Source organism: Eucalyptus grandis, chromosome 7, assembly GCF_016545825.1.
Source record: "Eucalyptus grandis isolate ANBG69807.140 chromosome 7, ASM1654582v1, whole genome shotgun sequence".
NCBI classification, from domain to species: Eukaryota; Viridiplantae; Streptophyta; class Magnoliopsida; order Myrtales; family Myrtaceae; genus Eucalyptus; species Eucalyptus grandis.
In genome coordinates, this window is record NC_052618.1 from 5,392,627 (window position 1) to 5,420,240 (window position 27,614).

Here is a 27,614-nt window from a genome sequence, read left to right on the forward strand (position 1 = left end):
TAATAGAGTATGCACTAGGTGTAAGTAATAATTTTCCCAACTCGATTAGCTCGACGAGGGATCATAACTTGTGCTAACACTAGTTGGCTATTTTACATAAATTCTTATTTAAATATGAGGATATCAAAGAGTATGATTTGTAAAAACGTAAACAAATTTCTAAATTTTTTAAGGGGGAGGGTCCTCTTATGTCTCTCAATCTAAATGACCTCAAAAGTCCAATTATCATAATAACTCCAATAAAATTTTAAATGAATTCAGAGGCGATTTTTGTCATTTTGTACTTAAAAAATGAAAATCGTCAATTATGGCCCTCTCCACTTCTCTCCACGATCTAAATGTAACTAATAAATTGTGAAACAAAAATAATAGAAAGGTAATTGCATCTTCTTAAAGAGGGACTATCTATCACTTAAAAATTTAAAATAAAAGATTCAAATAGCATGTACGAAAACCAAAAACCTTAAGACATCAAAACAGGCTCGTAAGAACCTGTTATCTACCAGTAGAGAGTGAGGGAGCGTATGGAAACCAAGACGCGAGCAGGTGTAAGAGGGAATGAGAGAGTGAGCGAGAAATATTGGAGGGAGGAGATATGGTGAGTGGTGGGGCTCGATGGCTGCATAAGTGGGGCTTGACGATGGTGGGACGACGGTAGCTGGATCTCGACTAGCGTGAGAGACGGGAGAATGAGAGAAGTCGAGCCTTCAACAGGTGCGAAAGGGAATTGACATGAAGAGGCCATATATATGTATACCATATGATCTATGAATTAGGCCTAGTGGGCCTGCCCAATACTATTTGAGCCCAAAACTATCAGGCCAGTATGGGTGATTCGATCCAGTTTTCGCTCTTCCTTTTCTTTTTCCTTTTTTTGATACACTTCCGAGTACTAGTATTAGCAGTAGCAGAAGTATGATGTTATTTGGGCTATATAACTATCATGAACTCCAATAATTACATGACCTAAAGTTTACAGTGTTACATACATAAATATATTCAAGACTCGTATGTGAGGCAGACACATGTGTACAAAGTAAGAGGAGAAAGAGGACAACAAAAAGTGAAGTGGGTCATTTATGATATTGTGAATTTATTTTGTAAACTTAGAGGATCCTAATTTTAAATTTTTAATGCATAGTGAGAGAGAGAGGGAAAAATTTCATTGAAGATTATGAGACTAGGATTTGCAAGGACGGCAACAACATAATACACTAATGGGTGAATAATACATAGAAACAGTTGTGGAAGTTGTCAAAAAAACAATCCATGAGACATTATAAATGACTAAAATTGGGGCTGACTTTGCCTACGAACAACGAATAAATGACAGGGTGCCTTACGGAGACGAACCCTTTTCATAGCCAAACTCAACTTTGTATTTCTTTATAGGAAACCAAAGAGAGCCGAAAGGGAGGAAAAAGGGCGCTAGGATGGCCTTGTCCACATCACATACACTCCCACTTATGTTCATGGGGCTTCTATAGGGTCCAAGTCTCATAAAAAGTGACCCGGACATGACACTTACCTACAAGATATACAACGGCATGCAGTATTCAGACGATTATGCACAAGCTTTGGATCAAGTCATGACCGATTTGAGGTCCAACACTGCAACCCGAGGATTCAACTACTACATCAGTGCTTCATACGGCAATGCCAAATGCTTCGGTCCAAGAGCGTGTGCCATCAGGCTGGCACAATCAGATTGCACTACTTGCATGGATTTCGCTTGTGGTCAAATTAAAGAGTTGTGCATGCTCGGTGCACAATTTTAGCTTTTTGACTGTAGAATTAGATAAGAGCAATATGAATGCATTGAGTGATTGATTGATTCCTTCATATTTTGATGACACCGCAAGTCCATCTTTAGGGAAAAGGATCCGATATACTGTATCAAGTCCGCAAATGTTGACAAGTAATGAATAGAGGAGAGCATATGAGAATCTTGTGGTTATATAAGAGAGGTTGTATCGTGTTGACCCTTGTTCACCATTAGGTTAGATTTGGCATGGCAAAGAGTAATTTCTTTTTATTTTTATTCTCTTGCTTTCTTGTCTTTCCTTTTCCTTTTCTACTCCTTGATAACAAAAAAAGGGTATATTGTTCTCATCAAATTATCAGAATATATGTAAGTTTAGAAGCTTTTCTGAAGAGCAATGCGCTTTCGTAACTTGAATTGCATGACAAACTTTTGTTTTTTTTTTTTTATCGAAAGCATGACAAATTTCACTATTTAGAAAATGTGAGAGTTTATAATTTCATCATATTTATTTTTTATTTACTCTGCATATTTTTATGCGAGAAGCCAATTGTTTCGTCAATTTCTTTGTCTTTATTTCATTATTGGATATTATACATTTGGGGAAGTCTCGTAGAGTGGTTTGGAGTCACTAGGCAATCGAGAGGGGTTATAAAAAACAAATTTCACATTCCAAGTTTAATTAAAAACAATTCGCCCACTAGATTTAATATCTCATTCTTCTATTAAAGTGATTGCTCTCGTGAAGATCAATGCAAAAGTAAAAATTCATGAAAGAATAAGATGAGAGAATGAACTTACACTTAAATTTTGTGATACTCATAAAAGTTGAGAAAAGTGTACTTTCGAAGAAAATACTCATATGAACTATATTCATATCTACCCATACATATCATACCCACTAAGTACAATATGCCTATCCACATATGAAACAAAGGTCAGGTTTACTTTGAATGATCTTCCATACTCCAAGTGGATTAGATCGGTTGTAAGAATTTCGTGCTTGAATGACTATTAGATCACTACACCCAGAACTATCAAAACCTCGAGAGATCATATGGGACCCATGGGAATTCGTTTTAATTTCAAGTTACATGCTCACCTGGGAGCTTCACCCAACAGTTTGCTTTTTTATGGTCACTTTAACGAATGCCTTAGCCTAGTTGAAACAGTTGTTGCAAAGGGAACAGTATCCGACTAGTGTTGCTGTTGCAATGAGCTCAATCATGCCAAGCCTAGGCATGATGCAGTATTTAAGCTAGACATATTGCGTCACCTCTTCTTCCCAAGCTTAGGCAGCCGTAGAAAGCACCAAGTAGTCACCGTTTAGAAAAAAAGGGATACTCCAATTTGAATTCCCTAGCTTTCTCACGAGCAGTGAGAGGCCTTGGGCATTTGGAACCATGAAAATGTTGCGCAGGAAGGCTTCTTGGACATTTACACTGTTTTTCTTGACCTGCCCAAAAGAAAAAGATGATCCTGGTAAGACTCTAACTGGATCAAATAGGAGAGGCAAATCCAAAAGTAAGTGAGGTTCTTACTAGCAGCATTGAGATGGAGACTTTGAACATAAAATTGTCGCTATCAAAGAGTTCAAACACAAGGAAACCCCTTCATTCAGACTATCTTCTCTCACAAACGTGGGCCAACCACTAGAGAGGTTTGCCGAATAACAGATGTCTTGAGCTGGACCAACCATGATTTGTCTAAATACTTAAGTCACAATTTGCTGGTTCTTATAAATGTATCTCTTTATAAATTCGAAAAGAACACTCTTGCCGAGGTAGATATTTGTGAACCAATATATGATGAGGAAAAGAATAAATACAAACGAACAATAAAGAGAAAAGGCAAACAAAATGTAAGTAAATGCTTGTATTTATTAGCTTCAGGAGTTTCAATCAATAGTCAATCAACAGTCTTAACTAATCCTCAACCAGCAATCTAAAGTCAAAATGTCTTAGGACAGTGCTCATAGACTCTACAGTAGTGTACACTATTTTGAACCACATCCTCTTAGCCTATGAATAATAGTGATGTTCTTTACCCCTGATTAGTATTAAAAAAAAATACAATCTTTTGTTTTAAAATTGGTAATCTTATGAATCCATAAATTAACAAAATGAAATTTCAAAACCAAAATTTTACACATATAGCCATTAACACTTAAGGGAAAATAACATCCATGTGATTCCGATGAATAACCACAACAATTTGGGAAAACAATGGACCATAGGGCAAGATTTATATGGAATTCACTCTCTGGGTTTTCAATTTCATCACTGCTTGGGGATAATGAGTATAGAGTCTGTCTCTCCCATATTTGAAAACTATCAGGTGACCATGAGTGATGGTATGTTGTATAAATTTCCATATCCCTTCTAGAACTAAAACAGGTCACTTTTGACTTTCTTTTGTAATACAAAGACCAAGTTCAGTAACCTTGAACCAAGGCGAGTGCTGAACCAGAGATCCTTTTCAAAAAGGCAATGATAAAAGCGCGACAAGCTCAACAGAGATACCCAAAGTAGGAAATGTGTGCAGGCCTAGAAATGATAAGATCGTAACAAAAAAAAAAAAAGAGCACGGTTACAAATATAAGTGCACTTTTATCTCGTTTCATCACAATAGAATAATGGCAGAAATTGCTTTCAACTAGTATAAGGCCTAAAGTGGCTTCCAATGTAAATCCCAGTTCAACCTAAACATCGTCCCTCTCATTGAGCTCAAACACGCAGACATCCCCTTCACTCAAGACAAGTTTGGCTCACAAACTTGGACCAACCATCACAGAAGTTCGCTACAGCATCAATAGGTCCTGATGGTCACCGGCCACAATGTGTCCGAGTACCCAAGAACCACAATTTGCTGGTTTTCTTGAATGCATGTATTTATGAATTTATAAGGAACGCTCTGCCCATGAAGACATTTGACCAGCCACTATATGATAAGACATAGGAATGTAAGCATACACCAAAGCGAAAAGGCAAACAAGACGTACATCTATGCTAGTAGTTGTTAGTTTCCAAAGTCCATATTAGCAGTCTAAAAGGCTTGATGAAATGGCCTTGAATCACAACTTGCAATCTGAAATCAGAATATCATAATCCTGTGCTCTTAGACTCTACATTAAATACATGTAATCAATATAGAGACATGTTGAATTTGGTGAATATCTGAGTCACCAATCTTGCATTGTGATATGCATCGAGCAAACATGAAAAGCTGCACATCGGGTCCTAAATGGACACATATACACAAAAAGTAAGTGATCTTCTTCTGCCTGGCCAAAAAGAAGTGATCTTCTTTTCTTCTTTTCATACCATCGAGTTGGTGGCACTAATTTTTGAGGTCTAGGCCGCACTACCTTCCCTTCATTTCCGACCACAAGTTTGAACCTGCTTGCAATAGTAGCTCTTGTAAACCATTTGTTGCTAGGGAGCAACACCCGACTAGTGTTGCCATGCTATTGCAGTGAACTCAGTCATGCCAAGCCTAGGCCTGTTGCAGTAGCTATGGCTTAAGCTGGACATTTCGTGTCGCCTCTTATTCCCAAGCCTAGGCAGCAAGAGAAAGTACTAAGTAGTCATCTTTGGGAGGAATTTATACTTCAATTAAAAACCATTAAATTCCTAACTTATGGTTGTTATTGCCTTTCTCAAGCCTCTGATCTTGTCTCTGCACCCACCTGTCACTGGGTTATTTCCTGATTACTGTCCCGACTCATTGTTTTTCCCTAGTCCCTTTACTCAGTTGTTAAGATGCCTGTTTAAAAAATATAGCCATGATCACTTCGAGGAAGATAACATAATCCTGTGTTTCTATAAAAACCAATTTAAAGTGGGAAAAAATTTGCATGGTGGGGCGCATAAATATAGAATAGGTGGCATGCCTAATTGAGATATGCCAATTATGAATGGAGATTTGGGCCTTACCGCCACTTCTTTCTTAAGAAAAGATGGCCACATCATTGTTTGGAAAAAGGGATACTCCCATTTGAATTCTCTAGCTTCCTTAAGGGCAGTGAGGGGCCTTGGACACTTGGAATCATGAAAAAACTTGCTCAGGAGGGCTCACTGGACATTCATGACTTATCTATTCTGACCTAGACAAAAGAAAAAAGAGAATTCTGATAAGATTGTAAGTAGGTCAAGAAAGAGAAGCAAAGCCAAAAGCAAGTTCACTTTCAATTGATTTGTTGCAACTGAATAAATGAGGTAGAAATTGCTTCACTAATATACAGCCTCAAGTGACGCTTCCAATGTTCACCTCAATCAACCTAAATGAGGTCCTTACAAGCATAATTGGCGATGGAGATTTTGACCAGAAAATCATCCATATCAATGAGAGCTCAAGCATGCAGACATCCCTTTCATCCAGATAAGCTTCTCTCACCAACATGAGGCAACCACAGAGATGTTGGATAATGGTGTTGATAGGTCTTGAGCTGCACCAGCCGTGATTTGTTCAGATACCTAAGAGTAGCGATTTGCTGGTTCTTCTGAATGTACTTCTTTATGAATTCACAAGGAACACTCTGCCAATGTAGCATGATGAGGAAAAGATTAAATACAAACAAACAATAGAGAGAAAAGGCAAACAAAATGTTAATATACGCTAGTATTTACTAGTTTCAGGAAATTCTATTAACAGTGTTAACTGGCTGATAGAAGTCTTCAATTCCAACCTGCAGTTTGAAGTTAAAGTGTCTCAATACAGTGCTCATAGACTCTACAATAATGTACACAATATTTGAATCGTCATGATAACGCTTCAGGAGTTGCTAACACTGATCATGTCCACCACATCCTCTTACTCTATGAATAAAAGCAATCTTCTTTAGACCTGATTAATGAGAAAAGTACAATCTATTATTTAAGAATCTGTAATCTTCTGAATCCATAATAAATAAATAAAAATTCAAAATCAAAACTGCCCCAATTTTACTCATAAAACCATAAACATTTCAAAGAAAATAACATCTACAGTAAAAACCAAAACAACATGGGAAAACATTAGACTATAGGGCAAGATGTAGATGGCATCATGGTTGAGATATGCCAATTATGAAAGGACATAGGCCCTTACTGCAGTTCTCTTCTTAATAAAAGTGGCCACATCACCAATTTCAAAAGTGGATCCTCCAATTCAAATTCTCTAGTTTTTCCAAGAGCAATGGGAGGCCACGGACATGTGGAACCATGCAAAACTTGCTCAGGAGGGCTACTTGACATTTAGACTGTTTGGTTCGATATGCACAAAAGAAAAAGGAGAATTCTCATAGGTACGACTGTCAACCTTGTATTGAGTTACAATGATCTACACATCAGTCCCTGTGATCATGGTACTAACGTCTACATGTTCTTCATGTTAGACACAACTGATTACTACACTTAGCAACTCCTAAATCATAATGCCACCAAATCAATATACAAAAAGATTATTAGGAGAATTTCACAAGTTTGGAGAGAGACTAAGAAAAAGAATGTGAGGTTGTACACATAAGCATAACTTAGAAACCAACAAGTCACACCTCTGAATTCTCATGATGAGCATTTCAGGTTTTAACTTTTGCTTTGATCTTGAATCCCATCTTTTTCGGTTCATTTAGATTTGGGATGCTACATTAATGAGTGAGCATCTGGATTATTGCAAACCTCACAAACACAATAGGAATGGAAGAAGTATACTTCATTGATTCACCAAGGCTAACCAAAGGAGATATAACTATGAATACAGGATTTATTTTGGATGAGCCAAAGTGACACTTCCAGAGTTCATTTCAATCAATGTAAACCAAGTCCTTACCAGCTCTAGTGGAAATGTAGACTCTGAACACACATCCTCCCCATTAATGAGCTCAAACACACAACATCTCCCACATGCAGATAAGCTTCTCTAGCAAATGTGGGCCAACCAGCAGAAAAAAAGGCCCCCCTGTGTCCACGTCCATGGCTCCTGAGTTTCAACGTCCATGACTTGTCTGAATACCTGAGAGTTGCAATTTACTTTTTTTCCAGATTATGTTGCCTGATGAATTGAACAGGAGCAGAGTCCCCATTTATGGTCAAAAACCAACTTATGGTGAAGAAAGACCAAAACATAAGCATACACTACTGAAAGAATCTAATCACACAATACGAATTTAAGGCAGTAGTTGCTAGTTTCAGGAGTTTTAATTGAAAATAAACCATATAATACTAGTAAACAATCTCAACTTGCAACCCAAGGTCAAATGTCAAGATATACGCCCTGGAGTGCATAGCGTACATAACTAGAAAAGGCCTTCCATGTCCTATGTATATTTGAGACCGTGAATTTCAGCCACACAAACCACAAGTGCAGGGGAAAAGGCAAAGACATCGATGACTGGAAAATGGATGGAAGTGAAAATTTCAATCTAAGCTGTTCAATTCTTTAACTGCAGCTCGAATTTTATCAAACTACTGATTCAATTTGACAAAGTAAACTCATCTATTTTTTTCCTCAAATATCTTATTAATATAATAGAATAAAACAGTATCTCCTGTTTGACATTAATAATAAGAGTCATCAAGATCTACAATCAAACTTCAGAATCATAACTAGCCACCCTTTTATCTTTTAGGTCTTTCCCTTGAGCCACGGAGGGAGCAACATTCTTTGCAATTTGATTGTCCGTATCAACTGGTCCCCTTGTATGATTTATATAATTACTACTTTTACAGCATTGAATAACATTGTCAAATTTCTCCATATAAGAGTACTTGGATTCTAATTCTTAACACTTGCTCCAGCAATTGCTTTCCAAAACATCTATCCACAGAAAAGGAGACAATTGTTATCTTTTCAAACCTTGACCACCAGCTTATGTCCCGATAACCGTCCTTTCATTCTTTTACCTGCTTCAACTACTTCGTTGTTAAGATATATACCTGGTTTTAAACATACACCCATGAACAATTCAAGGAAAATAACATGTCATGTGGTTTATTACATTAAGTCAACTTGGATATAAACCAGAGTATAAGCAAAGATATAAACAACATCCATATGTTTGATTTTCAGACATGAGCTCGACTCAACAAGCGTGGGATCATACCAAGCCAAACTTAACATAAGAAGACCTCATCACCACCTTTGAAAAAGGGATGCACCGTTTGAAATTTGTTGGCCGATGTAAGAGCAGTGAGAGGCCTTGGGCGCATGGGACCATAAAAAACCAGCTCAGGATGCCTCAATCTGCTCGAATGTTTGGACCTGCCTGTACTTAAAAAACGACAACTTTAGAGACAGTTTCAAGTACACTTCATTAGTTTGACTTGCTATGAAAAGATTTTAGCATAAATTGGAGATAAATTTTATCCTTCCAGCATCACTTAACCAATCAAGATTACAGGTGATTCCTCGGACAATCCAGACTATATTGCGATCAAGGCGTAAAAGTGACTTTTCAGATTTTTGACAAGGCATGCAATTCTCGGAATATTTTCAAGTTCCATGATTTCTCCCTTTTTCCTGATAGAAATTTGTATATGATGTTACAGAGATATCTCTCCCTAAAGAAATTTCAACATGAGACCTTGAACACAATATATCATCTCCATCTATGAGAGGTCAAACACGCAGAAATCTCGCCAATGCTCGGGAGGGAAGCACAGAAGATGTAGATTTAAGGGCAATATATTGCTTGTTTGAGTAACTCCTGTTTTTAGACTCGAATGTGGAACGAATTTGAAGAAGAGAGCCCTAATTCACGCACAATAATACACCAAAATCGGAAGAAACATGAACTTACCATTTGTCGGATACAGATGCGGAGAGAGTGTGATCTTCTTCTTCTTTGATGAAGTGAGTGGACGACTGACTGTCCAGACTCGGTTGTGCCACCTCCGGCGGTGATGACGGCGACAACGACAGCGTCTGGTTGAATCTACTTGGCTCCGCTCCGCTAATTGCAGCTTCGCTTCTCGCAGTCCTGGCAATTCCTGATGCTTCATTTTTGCTCCGTCCTTTGTGAAGGCAGCAGAGGCTTCCCCCAGTTTCGCTCCACGGAGGAAGAAGAAGAAGAAAGATGGAGAAAGAGCCTTTGGCGTCAAGAAGGAGAAGGAGAAGGAGAGACCCGCTTTGCTTCCTACTGTTCAGTTAAGGATGAGCCGAGATCCATCGATAGGGTTGACGGTGATGTTGATTTGACGAAATCAATAATAGAAAAGTCACAAAAAGAAAAATTTTATAAAAGTTGCGGCGCTGCCGAAATACTAAAGTAAAAAAAAAAATGGATGAGAGAATGACATCAATTGGATCTTACCAATTCTATGTGCATTGATTTATGCTGCTAACTTCTGTATGGTTGTATTGAGATCATCACCCTTCTCCCAATTCTCTTTCCAATTGTATCTGAACAGTGACACATAAACTAGTTCTGGTGTGCTTAGTGTACCCTTAGAAAAGTTCTTCATTTTCGGACACTCTTCCACTTTAATTTATAAGGATGGGAACCTAAAGATGCAACTTGGGATGGAAGAGAAGCATTCTAAGTTTGGCAGATGTTCAAGTGTCAACCAACTTAGCTTTTCAAAAGAAATCACTTTTCCTTCTCTGTTTCCATCGTCGGCCACTACTTCTTTCATTCTTTCACATCCTATTATAGTCATATAAGTGAGATGTACCAAATTTGTGACTGTTGAAGTCGTTACTAGATGTACCAATCCAGAGGAATTCTTCACCACTAAATTTGTCAGATTCTGGAAGGATGTCTCGGTTGGAAATATTGTTGTCAAACAGGGACAATCCCAAACCTGAAATGTTTTGATGCTCTGAAGAATTTTCGACACTAAAGAGTCTTCTCTCCACACACACTTTAAGTTGTGTAGCTTGTTCAACTTAAGTTCTCTTAAATTTTCAAGCACCGGATGTTTCCTTTCTTCAACAAGCCCTTCGTTCGGGAATAAATCTTCAAAGGAGCTACATAAGACTTCAAGGCTTTGTAAATTCTGAAATCTCTCTAGGAGGAATATGGAAGGAAAGGCAGCCTTTTTATCATGAAAGCATGCTAGTGTTAGTGCTTTTAGCTTACTGAACATGTCATCCGAAAAATTTCCATCTTGTATCATCTGAATATTGTTATTGACTAATAAAAGTCTCTCCAAGTTGGGAAAGTCCTGTCGAATTGCCAATACAACAAGAAAAGTAAATTCAACAAAGTTTCGACAATAAATCACGTGCTGTAAAAGGTAAACCTACTAAGATGATTCGCATGGAAAGTGGTCCTCTTCTTAAAGTTCATTATATCTCAAGAACCTTGTGTTCAAGACTCAAGCTTTTAAAAGTCTCATGTAGAGGTTGGTCTGGTCAAGTGGATAGAGTGAATCTAAATTCAAGATCCCTGCACTCACTAAATTCATCTTTTGTAAGGAATATCTTATCTTGTTGACAAAAATTTATCTTCTTTGGAATCTTATGTAACGGGATGCACTCAAGATGTCACTAAAACATATGGGGTCCATAAATTTAGAAGTATGCTTAAGATATAAGAAATATCTTATGTTGTCTGCAAACTTATAGCAAAAGGGATTCTAGTTTTCTATAGTATTATAACAGGATAACATGACGACTAGTGTATTAAAAAATACAGTAGAAAATAGTGCACTAAGGTACTAATGTTATTTTTGTTATAAAAAAATTGTTTGAATTGATTTTTTTAGAGTTTGTAGAAAATGAAAGAATATAAAAGTTCAAGTGTGCAACACGTGTCAATAATGGAGAGGGCCTCTTGTCAAATCCTTATTGATGTCGCCCAAGAGCACCATTAGGTTAGATTAGGAATATATTCTGTTATCAATAGAATACTGTAAATTTTTTGTAACTCTAGGTAATGGAATATCTTATGCATGTCCACAAATGGAAGTGTACGTAAGATATTAGAAATATCTTAATGTTGTCGACAAACTAATAGGTAGGGAGATCATGTTTTCTATAACATCATAACGCGACATGATATGCAATGGATATGATATTAGTGACTGCTTTAAAGAACAAAGTAGAAACTAAGGGAGAGCAACTATAATCATACCCGCTCAAATGAAGAGTGTGCTTCTTGATCTGAAAGGTCTTGTTGATTATCTCTTTGAGCCCAACTGTTCATGGATGCCGCAAAGGATAACATGCTCAGTTTGTCGCAATGAGTCACTCGTAATTCCTTCAATAATGGCCAATTCAAAGAGGGTAACTTAGGACAAAAGCTCTTGAGTCGTGGCATGTCATGTACCACCAAAGAGGTTAGTTTTGGGAAAAGATCTTGAGTAGTATTGGAGCATGGAGTGTCATCCCCACTAGCGACTATTTCGTCGATCTCACAAGACTCCACTTGAAGTTTTCAAGTTGGGTTAAACTTGTAGCCACCCAATACGGAAACAAATTTTCAAGGCCCTTACAATTCCGAACCTCCACTTTCCATAAACAATCAAAAGTAAGAGTTTCTTGAGGAGTGTCAGTCCATATTTTGCTTAAATTGTCCATGTGGGAGAGATCCATCGACCCAAGTTTAGGAAATTGTACCTGCCATATTGAGAAAAAAAAATGACACAATGAATGTGATTGCATTGAGTTATGACCTTAAAGAAGGAATTTCTAGACTTCCCTTGTTCTCACAAATCATGAGAACTCAAGATTTTGTTAGGGACATAAATAGGGAGGGGCCAAGAATTGATTGATGCTTTTATACAAGTTGATCGACCAAAGAAAATAGTCATGATGACTAAGGCCAAGGATATGAAAATAGTCATGAAATTTATATGAACCGGATATAAAAAATAAATATAGTAACTTCAATTGTTCACAACCTTTTTCTTTTTTATGCATGGAAAATTTTTGTATTGAAAGAAAATAATTTCTTAATAGGCATGGGCAACATAACGACTTGAATAAATAACATAATGTTATGATCTCAGCAAAAGCAAGTTGGGACAATTTACTAGTTTTACATTGGACCATTAATAACATCCTTGAAATAATATTTATTCAGATTTGAGGTGAAAAAATAAAAATAGAATCTTGTGGTGTACGAGTGGTCCACCCTTTGGCAAAAAGTGGGTGTGCACCCGCTGATCGCATTTTGTTTGTATGGAGAAAATCAAGAGTGCTTTTTTTTTTTTTTTTTTTGCTACATCATGACCTCGATGAATTGTCCATTGAAAAGTAAGTATTGATATTTTTCATTTGGTTACAATATAATTAATGCAATTACGACTTGTCACCAAAAAAAAAAAAAAAAAAAATGACTTTCCACACTTCCTTAAATCTATCAATATTCTTAATTGAGGATTTTGATGAGTTTTTGAAATTATCTAATAATGTGGGAGAAATCAATTATTATATGACAACTCATATTTGACACTAAAATGAAAACAATTCTATCACAACTTGTCACTACCAAAAGATTATATGACTATTTTCATACTTCCCCAAATTTATTAGTATCGTTGATTGAGTGTTATAATGACTTTTTGAAATATTCTTAGAATGTGGGGCTAGGTATTATATAACAACTTATCCATGCAAATGACATTATAAATAAATAATTAGTGATAATTCTTACAATTAAAAAGTAAACAGATGTGTAGATACTTGTTATAATTAAACATTCTATTCTACTAGTATAAAACGATAGAAAGAATTGCGCAAAAGTATTAGAATAAGGAAAAAAAAAAAGGATTTCATCCGTCGGGAAAAAAACAAAACAAAACTTGTATAGAATCTGTAATAAAAAAAAAAAAAATGATATCGATGCGCATTTTCAAGTGCCTCAGTTTCGACCCAAAAAAAGAAGTGCCGGAGGAGGTCGTCATTTACTGCGTTTAGTCTTCACATGAGGAGAACTTCATGAGGCGGAATGGAAGTGTTGACTGGATGATTGAGTCCATTTATTTTTAATTTTTTATGTAGCTACCACATTAACTAAATATTGACTGTTTTTTGGTCAGATGACTCAATATAAAAAATCTCAATTCCCCTCACTTTCCTTCTCCATCTACGCTTTCTCCTCCATCTCCAGCCACATTGAGCCCAACCTTCCCCCGTCCCCCAGCCATCGCCACCGGCGGAGTTGCCGGCGTCGCGTCCAAGGCGACCATTGCCGAGCGTCCAACCCTCTCCATCGTGTCTGTGGTCTACCCATTCATGACGCCTCTCGTCCATGGCCGCTCTTCCCTGACATCTATTTCTCTCTGTTTTCTTTTGCCGTTTGACCTCGCAGTCCATGGACGAAGGGATCTCAAACTCGCCGTCAAGACTCATGGCCATGGACAAGCTGCGGTCGCCAGATCTGTGGAGGAGCCTCCTGGCGAGCCATGGACGAGCTAGGCTTGCGTCCATGGACGATACTAGATGACTCAGTCCGGAGGCACGACTCCAACCCCGACGATGGAGGGTGGACGGGCAACGACCACGAGCCAATCGCGGGCGACGACGGAGGGGACAATGGCAGTCCATAAGCCATCGTTGCTCGCGACGGGACTTCCAGATCTGCAACCATGTCTCTAGCGACAGCGGCTCGTCCATGGCTGCGAGCGGCGGTGGTCGACTTCCAGATCTGCAACTCCGTCGCTATGGACGGCCAGATTTCGAGATCTGTAGAACTATGAGACGGACAAAACAGAGGAAGTAGGCCATGCTCGGCTTGGACATAGCGGGGGTCAGCCTAATCAAGGCGCCAGTGACTCCGCCGTTGGTGATAACAGAGGAGGGGCGGAGGTCGGGCGGCTGTGGACGAAGGAGGAGCAAGAGAGGGCTGAAGAGAAGAACTTTTAATTTTTCTTCGCCGGAATCAACGCCCCGACCGAATCGACGCTGAAATCGCTTCCGCATCGGAGATCCACCTCGATCCACCATAACCAACAAGCTCCGGTTCGCGTAATCACTCGGAACCCACGCATGCACGCGCCTAGAGAGGAGGCGAGCTTCAGAGAAGCGATTCCGAAGCTTCCGATTCAACCATTGGACGGACCACCCAATCAATCGCCCCAAATAAAGAAAGTAGAGGAAGGGGGCGAGGGGAAGAAAGAAGAGTTACTATTACTTGACTCTGTAGATTTGGTTCACTTTTTTTTTTCCTCGTTGCGAAAAGGAGGATCAAGGTGAACCGAAATGGCTGAGAGAGAACAATTCTTAAGGGGGGAGAAGTCTAAAACACCAAATAGACTTTGTCTAATTTCTTCCTTTTTCTGTTTTTGTTTTTCAGTGAGCGCACAGCAACTGATGGAGGCCAAGGCGGTGGTGGGGTTCACGTATAGAGATGCACCTTCGCGGAGGAAAGAGAGAGAGGGAGCAGAGCCATACCAGGAGGAGGAGAGCAGAGCTTCCAAGTGATGGGCTGTTATTGAAGAGAAAGGGGGAGCAAAAATTTTAATCGCTCAACTGACAAGTGGGTCCGGCGTTGCCACGTGTCAGTATGCGGATGATTCAATACGAATCCTATGCAGTGTATTTAATGCCCCTAATATTTTCCCTTGGGTGGTGTTGTTGGTCGGATAATTTATTCTGATTTATAATATTTTCATTTTAACTAGGACATTGACTAAATATTGTCATCTAGTTATGAAATAAGACTTGCAATGTCAGCAACCGCCCTTGGAATTGCTACTATTTATTATCCAGATGTCCTTTTTTCTCTTTTATTTTTTCCTTTTTTAAGCCATTTCTTTTTCTGGAAAAAGTAATCTGCATTTTCTCCTACTAAATATAGATTGTGCGTAATATCACACTAATTATCACTCAATATGATAAACCAAAGTTAAAATTTATTGTATAATACAGGTGCATAATTTGATAGGTTGTTGGAGTATAGCTATTCAAATATGATTTACGAACAAGGAAGGCGAACCACTTCATGCATATTGACCTTTTTTATTTTTATTTTTTTTTATTATCAAGACCTCGCTCAAGCATAGATGATTATTAAGAAATACAAAAGTTGGCTCCACTAATTATGGTATAATGAGCTGTAATAGTTAAACAATTTGTGAAATTGGCTTTTACAATTATGAAGTTTTACTTTTCCCTTTTCTTCATGTTTAATAGAATGACAATAGTTTGCTTCCACGCAAATAAATATGAAGGGGCGATACTTAATATTTTTTCTGCCATTTTTAGATGCCATTCTATGTTTTCTGTTTTAGTTCTTTATAATTGAAATTGCAAAAAGTAAATGTTTTTATATGGTTATTGTGATAACTTTTTTAGGAACCTCGATGATTAATTCTAAAGTACTGCATATGATATGATTTCATAAACTTACACCAACTTAACACTTCTAATAGGATATGGAGATGTACATATAATAGTAATATTTATTGAGGATTAGAATATTTTTAATCTTCATCTTAAATATTAGAAGATTATGTATATAAATTGGCACAAGCACAAAATTTGCATCATACCGTGCATTGTCCAATACTACGAGAACAAGTCCCAATGAAACACCAAAGACGCATTTATTTGAAAGACTGACCTGGGAAGTGAAAAATGAAGGGGTGCTGTGGTCATCCTCCATCTGAGATTGCCCAATCAAACTTTCCATCTTGGGGCAATGGGCAATTATCATCATTTCTAATTTGGGGCATTCCAGCATATGATTTTTTCCCAAGAGGAAACAAGTCAAATTGGGCAAGTATTCCATCGTCATCCGCTGGAGCTTTGGGAATGTAATCTTCTTCATTGCGCTTCCCTTTGCTTCTTCCTCTACGATCACTCCTTCCATTTGACCACACTCCTTTATTTCCATTAGTTCAAGATTGGCAAGGCACTGAGCCATTGATGGAGAGAAAGCATGTCCCAAGTTGCTGCAATTATAAAGGATGAGACTTTCTAGAGAATTGAAGCATAGCGATTCTTGAAGATCTCTGTTCCACAGTCGCCTTAATTTTGGTAGATTGACCAAGTTCAATTCCCGTAGCTGAGGCAGTACTCGAGTGCTTTCCACAACCTCCAGCCCTTCCAAATCAAATATTTCTTCAAGCAACTCACAATCACGCACTTGCAAATAGCTCAAATTGTCTAAGACAAGCATCAATCTGGATGGAATAGCGTTAATAAATGATGGACATTTATCTACCACCACTGATTTTAGTTGCCAATACGACTTGATGGGATTAAGTTCGTTGTGCCATTTTCCAATCAACCCAGGGAACTCAGATAGCAACATTTTCTCTACTCCAGCAAACGTGCCCTATCAAAAAAATGCATCGTTAAGCATAAACTTCTAGCTAGCAAAAAGCTATTATTCATTTAGTGATCAAAACCGTCCAAATACATGGAATTTGGTAACTAGTGCGTACCATTTCTTCAAACATATTCTGGATGGTGATGTTGAGGTTTCCTGCCCAAAACCATGCTTCCTTTGATACTTGAACTCTCTTTAACTTTGATGCCTCCATTGGTCCTTGAGAGAAAAACTTCATGTTGGGACATCTAGTCACAATGATATCTTCCAAGAGCGGGAACATCAAAGTGTATCCACCCGAGCTGAAACTTCTCAACCCTATCAACCCATCAAGCTCCATATACTTCAGTTGATTGAAAGCCACCACACGGCCATCCCCACCTTTCTCATCATTAATGATTTCTGTCAATATTCTACAATTACTTATCCTCAATTTTGTGAGTGCCACCAAATTTTCAGCAATTGTCGGTGTGAGCATTTTTGATAACCCATCACAATATGACACATCTAGAGTTTGCAGATGTTGAATATATCTTGAAAAGGGTAATATTACTTTCATCTCACGACTCGTGCCTTCTATGGCTTCCTCATTGCTGCTTGGGTCTTCTAGATAAGATTCACATACAACAAGCTCTTCCAAGTTGGTTAAACTCTCAACGAAGCGACATGTGGATATTGAAGACTCTTGGGAGAGATGACAAAGCTTAAGCAAACTAAGCTTGCAAAAGAATTCTCCATCATGAAAATGCCCATGCCATATCTCCATCCGTTTCGATAAATCCAACTTTAACTCTTGGAGATTAGGGAATGCGCCCTGAGAAAATAGTCAAATCAGAATTTAAAGCCAGATTGGTTAAAATAGCATTCATGTATTATGACATAAGTCCTGCATGTTGCGCGCAATAATTACATTTATAAAATGTTGAGCCTCACGTGATTCAATAAAAGGAACTGTGCCTACATCAAACAAACATTATCAATGATCTTTATATTCAACTTGTATCCATATTTGAGCTTAAGTTACTTGTCACATTCATGATTCTAAAGATAAATCCCTTGTGAAAATAACTTCTACGTCAATTACAGTTGCACCAATTTCAGTGATTAATATCAACAATAATGTCACATCTTTCTGTTTTTAGCAAAACATTAGTAATCATTAAAGGATTCAAGTCGGACAACACATTTGTACCATACAAAGATCACAACATGTGCCACGTGTTTTCATCTTCATGGCACTTAGGAGAGAGCAAAACTATTGGAATTAGCCTAAACCTTTATTAAAAGTGGACCAACAACAATGCATTGGATACATCTAACAAGAATGTTCAGTCAGCACTTGAAGAACATGTGATGTTTCGATGTTGAAATATTTTCATAGATTGAAGGTGAGTCGTATAGTGTCCATCTTCTATGTAGAGCTACTTGTATGAGATGCTTGGTTGTGACCATAATCATCACTTCAAATAATCACCATCAAAGCAAAACAAGTAATCTTGGGTCATACCTTTTCTATCAACAAGAGAGGTTGTTTATCAAGTGGCATCTCATTCTCAAGGTGTGATGCAAGTATCTCCACTTTGTCACAGCCATGCACCTTCAAGGTCTTCAATGCCGGCCAATGGGAAGTATGTGTTCCTTTGTAGAGGCACTTCAACTCTCTCAAACACTCAAGCTCAAGGGAGGTTAACATTGGGAATACAAACTTGGAAACTAGTCCTTCTTCACTCTTGATGATTTCTACAATGCCACATTCATCGATCGCCAACTTCTCAAGTTGTATTAGATCTCTGGTTACTGAGGTTGGAAACAAAGAGGTGAGGCTCTCACATCCTGAAACGCTAATAGAACGTAGACACTGGAATTTAACTTGACAATGGAGTTCCTTATCCCATATGCACTTCAGCTTTGGTAATCTTGATACCGTCAGTTCTGTTAATGGAAGAGCAATAGGATGTCCATCTAGATGATTCAGTGTCCGAAGTTCAAAAATAATTCAAGCGAACCACATCTTCTTGCATCCAATCTTTCCAAGCTCAAGAGCTGTCTCAGAATGGTAGAATGAACTACGCTCACAAGCTTATTGCAATCAACCACACGAAGGGTTTTTAGCTTGGAGAAAGAATCCACAGCAACTTTATTGTCCCATATCATCTCAAAATTATCCAAGTCACTAATATCTAATGCCTCCAATTTAGGAAATGCAACCTGAGATATTTGCTCACGGAATTGATGATTGAGTTAGTCATGAACTTCCATGATAGATGAGTGTCAATATGTAAAATTCGAAATCATGAAATTGGTGATTCTGTCTTAAGTTGCACAAATGTCCATACAAATATGTCGATGACTCTCTGACCAAAAAAAGAAAAAAAGAATGTTGATCTAGAAGGCTTTTGGAATTACTGCAGACAAAACAAAAAGTGGGAATTCTGACCGGATTTTGTTGACAATGGCAAAATGGTAATTTGGATATGCTCCTTAACTATCATATAATCACATTTATCTCTCATAATCTCAAATTTAAATGAAATCACCCCCTCTCTTGAATTGAGTCAATTTCCCAAAATAATCTAATCACAATTTGTGCTTTTTTTTCTTTTTGCTAACCCAAGAATGAAATAGCTAGTATACGTGGCTTTTGTTAAATCACTTAGAAACGGTAATTTAAGTTACAATATGGATGAAATAATTAAATGGAATTGCAGTGCACCTAGAGAAGTCACCGAATGATCACTTTGGTCTTCCAATTCATGTTAAAACTTAAAAGAGTGATTCGGATGCCCTGGACCCTAGATTCTTGCTCAGTTTGGTGACGGAGAGGGCTCAATACCTTTTGCTGGTGCAATTAAGGGAGACTAAAGCGTCCTTCAATTAGGGGCAAAAAAGGGGATCTTTTAAGAGCAAATGAAGTCAAGTGAGTATCTTAAAGGCCCTTCATCTACAGCTTCTTGAACATTACTATCACTTTCCTCTCCATTGTTTCTTAAATTGCTTTCAATGTGCATGCATGCAATGTCGATGCCATACATGCGAGGTTGCTAAGAGCTTTGAGTTTCCTATGAACATCAAAAAGCTTTTAGAGATCTTGTTTGGCAGTTGTATTACTTGTTCATGCTTTGTGTAGGTACCATAAGAGATGTTTAACCATCTTTATGGAAACTATTTCTGGAGAAATTAAAATTAAAAAATTGCAACTCATACATGTCGGCAACTCTCAATACTTATGTTTGTACACCACTCATTTTCTTTAAAATATTTTTAACTAGAGTACACTTTGAAAGTTATTTAGTTAGTTCTTATTTTGGCTATGCTTTTTCTTTTGCATATTTAATACTTTTGTTATATATAAGATATTTTGACATAACATTAATCATGTACCTCTTGACTGAAGAGTGCAGTGGAGCATGATTTGATGCGGTCCTGACTTCGAGCTTCTCGTGAACCTATCATAAGTTTTTCGATGGATGAAAAGAATGTCACCATTTGTATTGCAAGGATGAATTTATCCACAAGAAGATCTTTAGTGATGAAAACAAAAATCAATCTTACAATTTTCGCGAGAGAAGCTCATCAAACTTTTCAAACAATTTAAGTCTAATTTAGTTAACATCGGGAATGCCAGAGTTTCTGATATTTCCAATGCCAGCCCTTCTTCCTTCGTAATGATCGCCTCCATCTTCTTGCAAGAAGATACCCGTAGATCTCTCAGTTGTGCGAGAGATTTAATCATGGATGGGGAAAACAAAAACTCGACGTTATCCAAGCCCTTGACTTCTAATGTCTCCAATTTCGAAAAGGCAACCTGCAATGTTCACTCATGGAATTGGTGATTTAGTTAAATCACGAATTTAGGAACTTCCAAAATGTTAATATATACGTGTGCCAAGAAGAGAGGGCATTATTAAGTCACACAAAAGGGGAAAAAAGAGAATAAAAAAAAAAAACAAAAGGAGTAAGAAAATCTCCATACTAGTGTCGTTGCTAAACAGTATAATGAATCTTTCCCCGATCTTTACTTGGAAAATGATTGCGGACATAAATTTGATTAGTGAGCGAGTTTTATTCCTTCTGAAGAATAACTTACAATGGAAAGCCTTATTTAGTTAGTTCTTATGTTGGCTATGCTTTGTCTTTTGCATATTTAATACTTTTGTTATATATAATATTTTGACATAACGTTAATCATGTACCTCTTGACTGAAGAGTGTAGTGCAGTATGATTTGATGCGGTCCTGACTCCGAGCTTCTCGTGAACCTGTCATCAGTTTTTCCATGGATGAAAAGAATCTTGCCATTTGTATTGCAAGTATGAACATATCTACAGGAAGGTATTTAGTGATAAAAACAAAAAATCAATCTTACACTTTTTGCGAGAGAAGCACATCAAACTTTCCAAATCATTTAAGTTTAAGCTAGTTAACATTGGGAATGCCGGAGTTTCTGATATTTCCAATCCCAACCCTTCTTCCTCCGTAATGATCGCCTCCATCTTCTTGCAAGAAGATACCCGTAGATCTCTCAGTTGTGCGAGAGATTTAATCATGGATGGGGAAAACAAAAACTCGATGTTATCCAAGCCCTAGACTTCTAATGTCTCCAATTTCGAAAAGGCAACCTGCAATGTTCACTCATGGAATTGGTGATTTAGTTAAATCACAAATTTAGGAACTTCCAAAATGTTAATATACGTGTGCCAAGAAGAGGGGCATTATTAAGTCGCACAAAATGGGGAAAAAGAGAAAAAAAAAAAAAAAAAGGAGTAAGAAAATCTCCATACTAGTGCCGTTGCTAAACAATATAACGAATCTTTCTCCGATCTTTACTTGGAAAATGATTGTGGAGATTAATTTGATTAGTGAGCGATTTTTATTCCTTCTGAAGAATAACTTACAATGGAAAGCCTTATTTTCTTTTCTCATTTTTATTTTTGGCAAAGAGTAACTAGTCTTCTTCAAAAGTTCACCACTTAACTTGAGAAAATCCTTTCTTCTGCAACATTACTCGAAATCTCCCATCTACCTTGCCATCACCCGTTGCTCCCATCTATTACGACAAGTTTAACTTCTGTGTGTTTCTTTGTTCAACTACTTTCATCCTCGACAATCCAACCTTCCACTGCTACTTTCATCGACTCCACCTCTTTACAACGTTGGATGAGATTTATTACAGTTATTAGAAACATTTCATTATATTCCCATAGATTTATGCAGCCCTAGTTTCTACGCCCAAAATGAGAAGGCATCAAGGCAAGAGTAAAATTCTTTAACGAAGATTTAGAACCCTTGAAAGTTAAAAACCCCAAAGCCTCTTTGCAAACCCTCCCAATCTAATTCCTCTCTTGCATGCGAAGTAGAAAAGTCGAGGTTGAAGTGGAGATACTTAGACACGCTACCTTAAGGGACCCACCATCAACTTAAATCTCCACGACTCTTTACTGACGGGGAAACTAATATATGGCGTGAGTCTTGGGCCCCACCATCAACTTCAGCTATAATCGCGCCACAAATAAAGGGCAATCTTATGCAATGAGCCAAAAGGCTCCACCGGCAGCAACTACTTCCCATATAAAATAGCCCCTGAGCTTTCCTTAATTGGACAATTATTTATCCTTAGTTCACTTAACTTCTTTTAATGTTAATAAATTGCTATCAATAACCAATTTAACAGGATATTAAACACAAACTGTGGATTTGTGTACAAATGTATCCATACATACTTTAAAGGCCAAATGTGAAGACATTTAGTTAAAGCATTTGGTATTTAGATTTGTAAATTGCCATGGAGAGAAATTGCAATGACCAAATATGGTCCCACAAGACTGGGCAACCACCGGTTTTTCTTGATAAGATATCAAAGCTACATAATATTCACAATCTAAATTGGATGGACTCAACAAAAAGAAACCTCAAATTTCGCCACATATTTCTTGAAGATTAAATTGTGGAGCACTTGAAGCTTTGGAAATTAAACAAAGACATACCAAGTAGCCAAATTAAAATACTAGGCCAGTCAAAACATTTGAAGTAAGTCTCTATAAAATTACTTGGACTTTCAGACAATGGATTTTCCATCAAGTCATCAAGTTCCATCATTTGATATTGTAACAACTTGGCCTTGATTCCGCCGTATGGAGTAGAGAAATGTAAAGATCACTTTGGAAATCCAACGGCAAGAATTTCAAATTTGCAATGACGACTTTCGTGTGGCATAATAAAAATCATACAATTGCCAAGGCCTAAAAAACTATGCACAAAAAGTCATACAATTGCCAAGGACTACTTTCACTTTAAAAAAAAAAAAACTATGAACAAAAGTCTGTATTCTTATAATTTTGGGGCCTATGCAATGACTAAATGCTTATTTAAACACGATACAAAAAGATGCGCATCAATTAGATTAGTATAGTTGCTTTTATTTAAAAAACCAGTCCTCCTTCCCATTCTTCATACTGGTTTTCAAGAAAGTCACCTATTTTATACATTTTGTGGATAATAACAAAGTTTGATAACTAAATTCAGTGGAATTCATTTCAAAGATTAAAAATTATGTACTCATGGAATACTTTAGTGCTGAAATTCTCTTCAATTTTGCTTTATGAAACCCTGTAAATATAGATATACTTGCACCATGTTAGTTGAAAATAATTCAAAACCTATCACAAACTAAATTTACATGGATTTCATACAAATAGTTGGATTTCTACACAGTTAAGTGAAACGGAAGATTACTTTAACTAATTACAGAGAAGGCGTGAACGATAAGGTAATTAGGAAGATAATAAACTGAAAATAACAAAATAAATAAGCATCATAATCTATGTTACATCTAATAAGCAAAGGTAGGAAATAGTAATAAGTATTATATTATTTTGATGGAAAGTTACCTGTTGCTCATTGAAGAATGCAATTTGAGTGCCAACTTTGTCGTGTGATGTGCTACTCAAAGGAGCCATCCCTATAGTGAAAAAGCTCTTAATATATGGCAAGTCACGCAATTTCAATCCAAGCAAATTATGCAACTCAACTTTGCCACCGTCATCAGCATCTACAATCCCCCGCATTCGCTTGCAATCAACAACATTAATCTTTTCTAGCTGTGGAAGTCCTCTCACCATTGAAAGAGGAAACAATACTTCCATCTTGTCACACCTTTCGACTTGTATTACTATTAATGCACTGAAGGACTTGGAGATATGGCCGTTGCATATCATCTCCAAGTTGATGAGATCCTTGAGAAGTAATGACTCCAACATCGTAAAATGTGTATGGGATGGCAATTGGAGGATGTAATGGATAGAGGAATTATTTTTGACCTGTAGATGCTTTAATTCTGGAAAACCTTTTTGGGATAACATGCAAACACTTTGCTCATTTCTGTCCAACTTGTCCAAAGACAGATCGTCAGTTTTGCCTAAGATACTTTGAATGCATCCTTTCCGAAGAACATTGCCTAATGGATCCAACTTGAGCTTCAATGTCCTCGATCCTTTGCACTCACTCCACCAGTGCCACACATTACCTATTTGGATCCTATACTTGGTTAATTTCTCGACGTTTAGGTCCTCTGGAAGCACACTCGGATTAGGAATGGAAACATGCAAGAGTGTGGAGATTATTCATGTGATTCAACTCAATCAGACTAGCATTTGCTGGTTGAGTTTGGTCCACGGTATTCCATCGATCAAAGCTATTATTCATGTACAGCTCCTCTAACTTGATCAAGCTTCGAAGTACACCCGGTTCAATTATCTCAAGTTGTGGACAATAGTTTAAGTCTAACAACCTCAGCTCTACCAGTTGCCCAATTTCTTTTGGCAATCGATGAATATTGGAGTTCACAAAACTAAGAATTTGTAGCCCTTTCAGCTTGCCAAGAATGGCTACATTATCTAACGAACAATTGTCAAGACACAAAGTGTGTAAATTCTCCAAGAATTGAAATGGCGATGAAGGAGAGCAAGTGAGACTTATCCCGGTGAGATTTAAGACCATGAGTTTCCTCATAGAGCGAAATAATGAATATGGGACCTTAAGAGATTCATTGTTTGTGAACAACAAAAAGATCTGCAATTCAGGGCAATCTAATTCTTGGGGAAGCTCCTTCATGTCAATGTATGGAAAGCATACTGCCCTACAACTTTTGAGCTTGTCCTTCGACAACTCTGTTATTGACTTATCTTTATCTTTCAAAATGAGAAGAGGGTGATCTCTTGAAGCGACCGAAGCAACAAACTCATGAACCAAGTCATGTATCTTGAAACCATAAGCGTCTCCATCCTCTAACAAAAGGGAGGAGGCTTGAAGACTACAAATCCCTGATTTCAAACTCTCTCTAGCTTCTTCCATGTTGTCATCTTCTCGAAATAGCCCATAACCCACACCGTACCTCACCAAGTTTTCAAAAGAGGGCTTAGAGGTGCCACAAGCAACACAGAGTGCTAACAATGACTTCTCTGCAGCTTTTAATTTTTATAACTCAATTGCAACCTCTCATTTATCACTTCCCCGATTCTTCATTTTTAGACAGCTTGATTTGTTTCAAAACATTCTTCCATTCAGGTAAATCAGCAAGTTTAAAAACTTTTGCCATATGGACAATTAGGAAAGGCATACCAAAACATTTGTGGAGCGCTTCATCCACCAAGGGTTTGAACTTGTCATCATGAACTTTGTCTCCCACCCACCTCTCAAACAAACTTCTTGCCTCTTCCTCCTCCAGCTCACCAAGGGGGAAGTCCTTGTCGCAGCCCATTTCACTTCGCAAAACATTACGATCTCTTGACGTTAACAATAACTTGCATCCTATGACTTTGTTGTCGTGTCCGCAAGGAATGCCGACTTTGTTTAAGTCGAGCCCCTTCCACAGGTTGTCCAGTATTATGAGGACCTTCTTTTTCTCCCTCTCCTCGTCTTTCAACCTCTCGTGCAGAAGTTTCGCTCGCCCGCTGATAGTCTCTTTCTCCTTTATCTTAGTAAGGCCCAAGGCGTCCGCAATCTCTCCTTGAATCGTCTTGATGTCCGGATTTTCTGATACGTCCGCCTTAGCTACCCAATCAAACGACTTTTCTTCTCTTATTTTCCCTTCAACATCCACTAAAAGGGTGGACTTGCCGATCCCGCCCATCCCATAAACCCCGACCACACTATTACTGTCGTCGGCAAGAGCACCCATGATGTTCCGTATCATCAAAGCTCTGGATTCGAAGACGCCATCATCCCCAAGCTTAATCGACTTCGAGGCAGAAGAAGTGAAAGCAGGATCGATGAAGGAGATGTCGTTCAATGCGTTGAATCTGCTGCATTTTTGAGTGAGTTGCTTAATGACCTCGATCTTGCCCTCGGCCTTCCTGCTGAACTGGTAGCGAGATTTGGGGTCGGGAAGAGTCCCGTAGCAGCAAGTCTTGGTCGCCTTTTCGAAGTCATCCAACAGCTTTGGCGCCTCTTCCAAGGCCTTGTCAGCACTTTCCTTCCACGTCGTGAAGACAACGTGGAATTTCCGAACATTGTTTCTAGCCTGTTCCGCAAGAACCTCGACCCTCAGAACCTCGTTCTCCAGATTCTGGACTTCCCCCCGAAGACGTTGGCGAATCTCTTGGAGGAGATCACGTATCCGAATCCACGTTCGATGGGAACAACTACATAGCTCTTCAAGACATCCCATCCAATACCAACGACAGAATCTGCCGACATTTTTCTTTGATTTTTTTTTTTTTTTAAGAAAGAAAGAGCGAGAAAAAGAGAGACGGAGAGGGAGAATGATGAAAAGGAGCAGCAGAAACTAAAGAGGAGGAGGAGGAGGAGGAAGAAGAATGGTTGAGCCGACGAGAAGAAAGAGCGAAACAGAGCAAGAGACGAACAAAGCCAAGAGATTTGAGCACAGAAAAAGGAGGAAGACAGGAGGAAGAGGATGAGGAAGAATGGGTGTGCCGAGGAGAAGAAAGAGCGAAACAGAGCGCGAGACGAACAAGGCGAAGAGATTCGAGTGCCAAAGAAGGACGAAGGAAGGGGAGCGTAGAACAGGCAATCGAACGATGAAAAAGAGCAGCAGATACTGAAGAGGAGGAAGAGGATGAGGAAGAATGGGTGTGCCGAGATGAAGAAAGAGCGAAAGAGAGCGAGAGACGAACGATGGCGAAGAGATTCGAGCGCCAAAAATGGATGAAGGGGAGCGTGGAATAGCGATCGAATGGAGAAAGAAAGAGATGATTATCAGCTATTAAAAAGTAAACAAACGATTCGACTTAAGCCATCCACGTGACATGACGTAGAATAGCAATTATTGTACCGTTTGACGAAAGAGAACACGTGACATGTCACTTTGCTTAGTCTGCCATCAACTCAATTTATCATGTGGACCATATACCAAGGCAGAGGCAGAAAGAAAGCACGAGTCGACCCTCGGAACTTGCAAAGTACTTGAGAAAATTCATTAAAGGGCAACTTTATTCTTCCTCATGATAGTAGACATTTTCATAGATATTTGCATGCGCTCGCTTGCGTGAATTTGAATTTGAAATGTATATAACACCTACATATTCAACATATACCAAGGCAGAAAGCACAGAAATCGCGAGCCTCGCCTCAATAGATTTGGACTCAAGAGTCAATGACCTAGGCATGGGCATTGAGGTCCAGGAACCTGACCTCGATA

At 38.2% G+C, this 27,614-nt stretch overlaps 2 protein-coding genes and 1 long non-coding RNA gene across 24 annotated transcripts; 1 reads left to right on the forward strand and 2 right to left on the reverse strand.

Moving 5' to 3' along the window:
- Positions 1-2,693: 2,693 nt before the first annotated feature.
- On the reverse strand, positions 2,694-27,139 carry LOC108961146. Of its 22 annotated transcripts, XR_005552847.1 has the most exons (16): positions 23,848-27,137; positions 21,327-21,579; positions 21,155-21,219; positions 20,514-20,766; positions 20,343-20,407; positions 18,469-19,169; positions 17,077-17,775; positions 16,251-16,967; positions 10,053-10,905; positions 9,540-9,878; positions 8,844-9,005; positions 7,571-7,792; positions 6,391-6,449; positions 6,059-6,299; positions 5,698-5,867; positions 4,800-5,527 (listed from the first exon to the last, which is right to left on the reverse strand). XR_005552847.1 is itself a non-coding variant. In XM_039316617.1 (9 exons), exons 6-9 carry the CDS (start codon positions 18,652-18,654, stop codon positions 15,024-15,026), a joined length of 1,692 nt encoding a protein of 563 aa, XP_039172551.1. In that variant the 5' UTR covers positions 18,655-19,169; positions 20,343-20,407; positions 20,514-20,766; positions 21,155-21,219; positions 21,327-21,579; positions 23,848-27,139; the 3' UTR covers positions 14,990-15,023. The 22 variants fall into 22 exon arrangements, 1 of the variants encoding a protein (XP_039172551.1); XR_005552839.1 differs by lacking the exon at positions 6,391-6,449; XR_005552845.1 differs by having other exon boundaries at positions 6,059-6,449.
- On the forward strand, positions 14,179-15,308 carry LOC108960963. Its single transcript, XR_005552859.1, has 2 exons — positions 14,179-14,877; positions 14,982-15,308. It is a non-coding gene; the product is annotated as an uncharacterized LOC108960963 (long non-coding RNA).
- Positions 25,461-26,624, reverse strand: LOC120295772 (probable disease resistance protein At5g43740). Its single transcript, XM_039317337.1, has one exon. It carries the CDS (start codon positions 26,622-26,624, stop codon positions 25,461-25,463), a length of 1,164 nt encoding a protein of 387 aa, XP_039173271.1.
- Positions 27,140-27,614: the final 475 nt, after the last annotated feature.

What these genes read in the sequence shown, in the direction of transcription:
- LOC108961146 (XM_039316617.1), bottom strand. Translation starts at nt 18,654, where the DNA reads ATGTTAACCTCCCTTGAGCTTGAGTGTTTGAGAGAGTTGAAGTGCCTC. An exon ending in CTCTCTTGTTGATAGAAAAG is followed by an intron (nt 17,776 to 18,468) that starts GTATGACCCAAG and finishes CTATTTTCTCAG; the next exon opens with GGCGCATTCCCTAATCTCCA. An exon ending in AGAATATGTTTGAAGAAATG is followed by an intron (nt 16,968 to 17,076) that starts GTACGCACTAGT and finishes TTTTTTTGATAG; the next exon opens with GGCACGTTTGCTGGAGTAGA.
- LOC120295772 (XM_039317337.1), bottom strand. Translation starts at nt 26,624, where the DNA reads ATGGGATGTCTTGAAGAGCTATGTAGTTGTTCCCATCGAACGTGGATT.